Here is a 10100-nt window from a genome sequence, read left to right on the forward strand (position 1 = left end):
CGCAAGGGCGGTGATGGAGAGAAGGCTGAGACACAGTGTGTGGCTTGGGTCTGTGCCGCCCTCTCTCTCTACCTGGGAAGCTCTTCAGTCTTAACTTTGTGATTTTAGTGTTTGGTTTTTGAGCAATATTTTTCTGGTGTAAAAGTTCTTGGTTCTTTATACAAAGTTTAAAAACTTGAAGAAGGTGTGGATAAAATAGTGTATCTGGAGGTCGCCCCTGTTAAAATATATCTTTACCTAGAACTAAGATCCTGGCTGGGTTTGGCAGTGCACACTTTTTCACAATTATTTGGGAGGCTGGGGCAAGAGGATATCTCAAGTTCAAGGCCAGATTGGGCAACTTACCGAGACCCTGTCTTAAAATCAAAAGGCTTGGGGTGTAGTTCAATGGTAAAGCACCCTTGGGTTCAATTCCCAGGATAGCAAAAGGGGGGAAAAAAAATGAACTGGGATCCTCCATGTTGCCGGCTTTTGTTCAGCTCTTCGCACATAGTGGTCTTGTGATAATGGTTGGTGTCAATCTGTGCCAGGGACCACTTTGAAATATCTCGTCTTGTGGTCTTATGCAGGTGTCGCCCCTGTCCCCTGGGGCTAGGAATGCATTTGCAGACCCAAAAGCATCAGGGTCAGGCCCCTGGGAGCCCAGGCACCTGGCTGATCTGGGACTTGCGCTAATTGTCCCTTGTTTGTTTCAGGTGTGATCCCCTGGGCCCATTTGCTGTCGGGGGAGAAGACCTAGACCCTTTTGGGTGAGTACCACTCGGGAGGTGGCAGCAGCGTCAGTTGCTCTTGTGGCTTTGAGCCCCAGCTCATCTTCTAATCTTAGAACTTTTCATCAGTCTCTCCTTCGGGGTGAAGGAGGCAGTTGCTGCCAGGCAGCTGAGAAGGCACTGCCACTTAGGGTGCTCTCCAACCCAGGGCTGCAGCAGGGCCTGAGTGCCTGAGAGGATGGGGCAAGCCCAGCAGGCAGCTCTTCTGTCCTCCCTCTGTCCCCTGCACCTGGTGGGGGACAGTAGCCTTCCCTTGGATGCCAGCTACACAGGGTCTTTCAGATCTGGGTTAAGCACCGTTGGGACCCAAACCTTAGGTGCTCAGGGCTACGGGGACGGCACCTCCATGCGGAAGGGAAGTCTCTGGGCCCCGTTAGATTCTGTGTGGGTTGCCTTGCACCCAGCAGAGTTATCACGCCCCAGCCAGGCTCCATCCTCTGCATGATTGAGACTAGCTCTTAACCTCACAGAAAGGTGCCTTCATCTTTGTCATCCTGCTGCTGGAGAGTAGGGAGATCATGGAACTCTGCAGTGCCACTCAGATGTGACTGCAGGATTAAGGAGCACCAGCTCATTCATCCTCATTTGAGCACATGAGGTCATGTCTGCAGAACTCCGCGAGGGCAGGTGCCATCAGGAGCTGGACTCGGGCAGCACACAGGCAGTGAGAAATTGCCATGTGGCTCTCAGGGATGTGGTGGGAAACCCAGCTTGGTGAATCGTCTCAATGCTCCAGTTAGCCCTAGACCTTGGGGAGTGCCTCCCAGAGCCTGTGCAGACAGCTGTGCACCAACTGGCGAGTTCTCCCATTTTCGATCACGGTGACCCCGGGATACAGACAGGCAGGGGTAGGGAGCCCTCCGCATCTTCCTGCACTGTCACCAGCCCCTCCGCAGGGCAAAGGTGCTCTTTGTGGGCTTGCTTTTGCCTGCTTTCTTCTGACTGGCACGGCCTTCTGGGGCACCTGGAGTAGACCTCCCAGTCATCCTCGTCCATTCTGGCCCTCCTGGCTCTGTGCCAAGGGCGGTCCCTTCCTCAGCTGCTTACCTTCGTCCTTTCTGCCTCAGGTGTCGGAGAGGTGGCATGGTTGTGGATCCCCTGAGATCCGGTTTCCCGAGAGCTCTTATTGACCCATCTTCAGGCCTCCCAAACCGTCTTCCTCCAGGCGCTGTGCCCCCAGGAGCTCGCTTTGACCCCTTTGGGCCCATTGGGACCAGCCCATCTGGGTAAGTATGTGCTCAGGTGTGCTGAGAATCGACCTCATGGCAGCTTAGCTGGGCTCAGCATTGCAGGATTGCCGCCAGCAGGATTGCCACAACCCCCGCTGCTGCTGCCAGGAGTGTGGGCTCTCCTCCAGGCCCTGCCCGCTGCCTTCCGGGAGCCTCCAGGAGTTACCTTCCCTTTGTGCCTCTGTGCCTCCCTTCTCTCCAGGGAGCTGTCAGGGTGCAGGAGGAACTAACACGTAGTGCAGTTCGACATGTGCCTGGAGCTCACTGCCGTTGTGGCAGTGGAGAGTACTGTCCTCTCTATAGATGTGAGAGTTGAGACCCCAGGGCTCGGTTAACTTAGCCAGCGTAGGAGAGCCAGGATGGAAATGGAGGCTGCTGGCTGTAAAGTGCACGCTCTTCAACTCCATAGCCACCAGCCTCTCTGGAGAGCACGCAGGCGAGGGGTGTGTGGCCTTGGCCCTCCCTCCCTCTAACTCACCAGCCCCTCTTTCCATTTCAGACCGAACCCAGACCATCTCCCCCCGCCGGGCTTCGATGACATGTACCTGTGAAGGCCTCAAGAATGTAACATCCCAGCCTCCTCTCCACTCTCCTGGAGCTGCCATCGCTGGCCCCACCAGCAACCGTGTTCTTGCGGGCTGGGGGCAAGGGACTCTGCCCATGTGTTTGCAGGCTGGCTGGGATTGCCTCCCCGACCCTTATCAGAGCCAAGGTACAGCAGCCCTCCACCTGGCTGCACATAGGTCCCAAAGAGAAATCAGCGTGTCTCTCCCACCACGAGAGAGACTCCGGCAACATACACCCTCCACCTGATGCTATAAGAACAGAACACATTTTGGATGTTATTATTGAGAACCAAATGTCAATACAGAGTCTGTGTTGCCAGTGTCCCACTTTTCTTTCTACATTAATGCATAGCTCCTTCCAGTTTTGAGAATTTAGGCTCTGAGACTATAGGACTGAATAGCTCCTCCCATCTGAACCCATTCTTCTCGACCTCCCCTTTCATGTCACTGTTGCTCCTGACGTTACTGAGATGAATCTAGCTACATGGATGGCAGTGAGTGACTGTAATTCCCATAGGTCACAAGGATGACTCTCACAAGGACAGGCACGTTGTGCAAAGACTGTATCATTGTGATGAGAGCAAAATCTCCTGGCCATTCCTGTTCTGGGCCAACCCTCTGGATCGCCTGGGCCTGGACAGCAGTGGCCTATAAGCAGAGGAATAAACAGAATTTAATCACATTTTGCCCCATAACTTACTGAGTGATCGGAAGGAAGTCCCTTCTTTAGGGCTTTGTCCCCACCTGTGAAATTGGAGGTGCCTTTCCTGCTCTCCGATATTCTGGAGTCTCTTTCCATGAGTGGCCACAACCCCTAGGATTGGGCAGAGGAAAAGAGTGAAAACTCAAGGTCTGTGTGGCATCTGTAATGGTGTTATTTGTCCCTCTGGGGACCTAGACAAAGCATAGGAGAATGGGCTCCATCCAAATGTGGCCTCAAACTTTGGGAGGAGCAGGGAGCCCCAGCCTCTGGAAGCTGTGTGCTATGTCCTGTGTCTGGCCCTCCTGACCTCTGCCGTTCGCCAGCTCCTCTGAAGCTGGAGCCCGACGGGCGTGTGCAGGGCTGAGGCCGGTGCTGCGGTGGGAAGAGCACCAGAGAGCACAGGCGGAGGCACGAAGTCAAGGCCCTGTGCACTTTGTGCAGACAGTATTTCAACATGCCTGGGTCGCTTTCCCTAAATTAGGACATGTCATTCCCCTGTAGACAGCAGCTGGACACTGTAGCTTTTCTGAGGTGTCAGCTAGGCTGGATTTTGTGGCCTAAGATTCCCTGTCTGTCTGCTTAGCCCCAAAATGGATAGGGTAAACCACTGACCAGCGCAGGAGGGCCAGCCTCAGGTCGAGGTAGAGGCTGGCCTGGGGGGGCAGGCTTGCATGAGCAGGTACCCTGGTATTTCCAGCAAGCCCCACTATACGCATTGACATAATAAAAGACCCCAGAGACAGGGAGCTGACCACTTTGAAGTCTTTAAAACATCTCCGCTATGAGGAAAGACCCAGGCATCAGGCAAAGATGTAACCACCATCATTGCTCATAGTCTTCCTTAGGGTTGGCAGACTGGAATGTTCGTTTTTGTTTTGGAATTGGACCATACCTGCAACCAAGGGGCTTGGAGCACTTTGCTCATAAAACTACAACAGCGCCAGGCATGGTGGCACATGTAATAATCCCAGCGGCTCAGGAGGCTGAGGCAGGAGGATCACAAGAGCATAGGAGAATGGGCTCCATCCAAATGTGGCCTCAAACTTTGGGAGGAGCAGGGAACCCCAGCAACTCAGTGAGATGCTGTCTCTAAATAAAATACAAAATAGGGCTGGGGATGTGGCTCAGTGGTCGAGTGCCTCTAATTCAATCCCCGGAACCCCCAAAAAAACCCTACAACAGCTCCAGGTGTGGTGGCACACGCCTTTACAGCAGCTTGGGAGACTTGAGGCAGGAGGATTGTGAGTTCATACCAGCCTCAGCAACTTAGCAAGGCTCTAAACTCGGTGAGGCCCTGTCTCTAAATAAAATAGGAAAAAGGGCTGGGGATGTGGCTCAGCGGTTAAGTGCTCCTGGGTTCAATTCCTGATACCAAAAAAAAAAAAAAAAAAGCAATTATTGAGAGAAGCATTTAAAGGAACATCAGACACAAGGAAGGTAGATAACTTAGGGCCCTGATTCAAGGAAAAGGTAAATTTAAAACAAATTTGCCATTTTTTAATAATGTACATAATTCTGTTTTCTAAAAAGAGAAAATTTAGTGATTCATCTACAGAACTAGCCATTTAGTGTGGATCTCCTTGTATCAAGGATACAAGGAGCACAGACAGTGTCCTAGATGTCACGTGGGGGGAGTGAACGGGACCGTGAGGAACTTCCTAGTCAAGCTTTTGGGCTTGTTCTGTTCTGGGCCACTCTTTTCCTAACCATGGGAAACCCACACGGAGCAAATGGGAATGTTTCAGTGTGTATCTTACAGAACCTCCAAAATTGGAACCTGAATAATAAACATCAGCCATTAATAATAACCTGTTCCTCTTTATTTTTTACTTTTTAAATAACAACTTTATTGAGAATTCACATACCCCCAAAGTTTACCCTTTCCAAGGTCAGTGGGCTATAGTATATTCACAGTGCGTATCATCGCCGTATCTAATTCCTGAATATTTTCACCATTACCACCCCCCAGGCCCCATAAACTTTAGCAGTCACCCCCATTTCCTCCCTCCCAGTACCAGGCAACCACTAGTTTATCTTCTGTCTCTAAAGACTTGCCTTTTCTGGACAATTCTCATAAGTAGAGTCACTCAACATGTGGCCTTTTGTGTCCGGCTTCTTTCACGTAGCACAGTGTTTGAAGACCTATTCGTGTCGTGATAGGTATCGGAACTTTGTTCCTGTTTATGGCTGAATAATCATTGTGAAGATATATCACATTCTGTCTGCCGGGAGATGGACAGCTGGGTTGCTTCTACTTTTTGGCTATTAGGAATGATGCTGCTATTAAGGCTAGCGTACAGTTTTTGTGCAGGCAGCTGTCCTCAGTGCATTTGGGCCTATACCCAGGGGTGGCATTCTGGACCACCTGCAACACTGTGTTAAACTTTTTGAGAATTGCCAGATGTGTTCCACAGCAGCCCATCATTTCACATTTCCAACGTGAATGAATGACCGTCCCAGTTCCTCCGTATCCTCGCCAGTACTTGTTATTCTTCATCTACCTGCTGGTAGCCATCCTAATGGGTGTCAAGTTGGATCTCATGGTTTGTCTTCTGTGTTTTTTTAAAACAGAACATTTTGACCCAACCCAAGCAAGGCAGGGCCCAGAGCCACTCACCTTTGGGGAGCAAACCATGGCTTTGATAATAGCCACGCGGGATGACCATAGCTGGTGAGACAGAGGAGTTGGATTTGACTTTGGGGGATGGTTCCAGGATGGACATGACATAGGACAGGTCCTTTCTCTAGGGAAGTTCCTGTGACCTTTTCAGATCTAGTGATTGACACCATCACTTTTGCTTGAAATTTCATAGTTGATCCCTAGAATAAAAGTCTGGTTCCAAATCATCCACTTTGGTGTGCAAGTGCCACACCACTGATCCTGTTTGTAGGCTGCATCAGCCCATGGCCCTGCTCTTCCTTGGCCTCTCTCCTCCCGAGTTCCTGGAGCTGGCCCTGTTTCTCCTTGTCGTTGCCTGCTTGGGCCTGAGACTCTGCCATTCTCCACTGAAAGTCATGAGTTTATTAAGGCCTCAACCCCAACAGTATACTATGCTCAAAGCGCAGATGGCTGCACTGGTGGCGCATTAGGGAATGGGCAGGAAGTCCCACTCAGCCTCACTCTCTGGAACCAGCTTCCCTCCTGCCTCTCTTTCTGTTGTCCTTAATGACAGTTTCTTTGATCCATGCTTCTCTTCACAGGCGGAAATTAGAATCTGGAGCAGTTCCTACTCTCTCCCCTGGTCTTGTCGCACTTTGGTGCAGTTCCAATAAAGACAGGTCCCATGATCAAGGAGAGGAGGGATTCCCCATGTGTACCCCCAGCCTTCTCTGCGTCAGAGTCAGTCGGAGGTGCACGCCTAGAGGCCACTTTTAACTTTTTTGCTCCAGAGCAGAGACTTGCCTGCAGGATCCCATCCCCAGCTTTGTTTGCCCTTGGAATCCCACAAGGCATTCACACTGGGCGTGGCCCTGAAGAGGGTCAGAAGGCAAGGGCGGGCAGTGAAGGGTGGCAAGGTCCTGGTGACTGAAGACAGACACTGCAGAGCCAGAAGCAGCAACGACAGGAAGTAGGAGCACCCTCTGGCAGCAGCCAGCGCTGGTGGGAGGTGCTTAGAAAACACCTGCTGATGGCAGTCTAGCAAGACCCTGGGTGGCCACAAGACCCTGGGTGGCCAGGGTCTTGTTTGGTCTTGATGGTTTTGTTACAGGTGAGCCGTGGAAGGCGAGTGCGAGTGCGTGAGAATCACAGTGTGACGGGGTTCAGAGGGACAGGGAGTAGGAGGGTCCTGCTCAAGTGCTGGTCCTGGGTTTCAGCTGCATAAGCAATTTAGCTTTTTAACCCAAAGGTTGGGGCCAGAAAGCAGCAGGATCACATCATCATTGCCTTTATCTGAAGAGTGGGAACTCCAGAGCCACACAGCCACCGCCTCCATCTGCACCAGAAAGTGGGTAGCCTTCTTACCACCACCTCAGCCCCACTCAGCTCAGTTCCAAGCTCAAGTCTCAATTGAATGAATGCATCTGGTTGTTGGAACCTACTTCACCTCTCAGACCCTAACAGCAAGGGATCCTAGGAAAATGTCCCTGCTCTCTCTTCCCACCTCTGCATTCTGGAAGATGAAACCGGGACAAATGTCTGGTGAGCCAACCTCCTGTGATCATCAGCACAGGCCATGACATAAATGGGGACTACAACCTTGCTTGCCCAAGCCTATCTCCTGAGACCTTTGTTCTAAGTACACTTACATCCAGAGTCCCCATCCACACCACCAAAGGAGGGCCTTCAAATCTGTTTTTTTTTTTTTTTTTAACCACAAATCCTCTTGTGATTCATGGGATCATGCAAGTTTGAGAACTAGGACCGGAAGACTGTCTACATCCTTACTACTAAGCAGCAGCAGAGACGACATTTCCTGAGAACTTGTTAGAAGTTTAGCATTTTGGGCCTCACCCCAGACTCAACTGAATGAGGATCTGCATTTTAACAAGTCCTCCATGTGATTCATATGCACACTAAAGTTTAAGAAACTCAAGGGTACAAACTTTGTTCTTTTCCTTCTTCTGGATATCACATGTAAAGACTTGAGTCACTCAGTCTTCTTGATTGATGGCACGTAATGATTAATGCACGCAAGTAACCCCAGTATCCATTCATCCCTTATCCTGTGGGTCACACCAATGCATTTCAAGTATGTCTTTAAATATTCCAGCACCCAGCATGCAGTACACCTTCCAATCATGATAATGATGAGATATTCCCATGTTCTAGTCCAGAAAATGAGGGTTTGGAAAGGTCTGATAATTGCTCAAGGCCAGATAGGGGTCTCAGAATCAGGCAGGTGAGGATGTGACTCCCAGAACCCCCTTTGACCATGTGCAGCTCCCTCATCTGCAGAATCTGCATCATTGCCCCTTCCTGCAGAATTGGTGCAGGGTCCCACCAATTGTGTCTTATTAGCAGGTGTCAGGGTGCTCGGTGGGTGTCAGCTGCTGCTGCGGTTATACGGATAGGCGAAATGGGGCTCAAGAGAAGACAGCTGCGACCCCCCACGCCCCGTGCAGGAAGTGGGTGTTTATCAGGCGCCCAGAGTGTGCTGGTTTCCCATCTCATGTAATGCTCTCCACAAACTCAAGGAACGCGTGGTCAGCATCCTTGGAGGCATGCTCCTGAGGGCTGGCACATCTGGTTGGCCTGATTCTAAAGCCAGTGCTCTTCTGCCGTGCCCAGACCTCACAACCAGAAAAGGACAGGGCCCCAGGGAAAACCCATTCCAGAAACGGGAAAGCCCAGTCAGGACTTGTGTGAGCACAGAAAGGTGTCACGTAATCCCCAGGAGAATCTAGACTTTGAAATTGGTCCTGTCTGCAAAGTGTTCCTCATGTTCCTAAGGACTGCCACCTCTAGCCACAGGGCCCAGGGCAACAGGGTTAGAAAGGAGTGCCTGAAACCACCCGGCACGACCTCAGAGCCACAGGGGAGGCAATGGGTCCCAGAAGCCACTGAGAGGGAGAGCTCCAGAGTGCCTCCCTGGGCCCCAGGGCTGGGCCTGGGCTCTGTGCAGGTCCCATCACCTGGCCCCAGGGAGTGCTCTCCTTGGCCTTCCAAGTTTAGTGAGATGGAAGCTACTTTTGTTCATGAACAGGTGATAGGACATGTGCAGAGCAGATGAGGGACAATGACTTTCCCAGGGCCACAAAGACCATAGAAATCCTGGCTTCGAATCCAAGAATTCCCCAGGAAACACTGGCCAAAATAGTTAGTGTAACAAAAATAGAAGGGTCCTCTTCCCAGTCGCCTCCCTCTCCCTCGCTGGGCTGTTAGGAAGTGCTGTACTGCTTCAGCACCCTGGTCAGCACCCACCACCCATGAAGCCTGGGAGGCCTTTGGACCAAGTTAAGCCAAACTGTCCATGCCCCGATAAGATGGCCCACTTCTGGTGACAGGCAGACATCCCCCAGAGGAGGGGACTGCACCTACTAGTCCTGCCTCCAGTTTAGAGCCCTCCCTTTCTCTCCCCTTCGGATACACCTGCAGGAGCAGTTTCATCCTTCCCCTTCTTGTTCCCACGACAATGGTCAGGTGGGCAGGAGGCTTGAGCCATGGTGACTCCAAGCTCCTGTCCCCTGTGGCTCCATCTGTACAGTGGAGGTAAGGGTGGGCTTGACTCCCAGAGCCTGCCCATGTGAGACTCCATGGTTCTGAGTGGGCCGCGGGCCTGCCCAGCAGTACCCCGCACAGGGCTTCCTAATTAAGATAGACCACAGGCCTCCGAGTGGCAGCCACAGCCCAGATCTGCCACAAACCTGCTCCGACTGGCCTGTGTGTTATTAAGATGCATGATGGCATATTAGTCGATTTTGAGTTGTGACTGATGTTCATCAGGGGTGTGACCTTTGACAAGTCACAACCCACCTGTGCCAAAGCTTCCTCATCTGTAATCTGGAGGTGATGTCGTGAAGTGTAGATGAGATGAAAGATGTACAGACAAAGAAGAGGGCCTGGCACAGAAAGAGCACTGTGTGTTGTTTAAGAAGTGAACTGTTTAATGTGTGAAGTTTCCGTCCAGGGAACGAACCCGCAGTGTATTCTTTCCATCCAACCGAGTGCTGTGAAATCCCACTTCCATCTTGACACCTAGGGCTCAACCAATAGCTAACTGGTCCCTTTAATTTAAAATACAGTTCAGGCAACCTTTCTGACTCATCTGGTTCCAAGAGGTCCCCTCTGACCTCTTCGGGATCCTAGCTCCTCCAGGGTGGCAGATAGGGATGAGGAGAGACAAAAGCCACGTGTCTTTTCATTCCTACTAGTTTTTTGGACTTGGGGAGA

The 10100-nt window shown here is 51.4% G+C and overlaps 1 protein-coding gene across 2 annotated transcripts in view; it reads left to right on the top strand.

Moving 5' to 3' along the window:
• Window positions 1-5076, top strand: part of Psmf1 (proteasome inhibitor subunit 1) — a 34197-nt gene extending 29121 nt beyond the window's left edge. For both annotated transcript variants that reach the window (XM_015482046.2, XM_048811149.1), the window contains exons 5-7: window positions 696-749; window positions 1838-1996; window positions 2499-5076. In XM_015482046.2, the coding sequence (XP_015337532.1) occupies window positions 696-749; window positions 1838-1996; window positions 2499-2550 (265 nt within the window). In that variant the 3' untranslated portion in view covers window positions 2551-5076. The remainder of the gene's footprint in view (window positions 1-695; window positions 750-1837; window positions 1997-2498) is intronic.
• The last annotated feature ends 5024 nt before the right edge of the window (window positions 5077-10100 follow it).

Source organism: Marmota marmota, unplaced genomic scaffold, assembly GCF_001458135.2.
Source record: "Marmota marmota marmota unplaced genomic scaffold, marMar, whole genome shotgun sequence".
Lineage (NCBI taxonomy): Eukaryota > Metazoa > Chordata > Mammalia > Rodentia > Sciuridae > Marmota > Marmota marmota.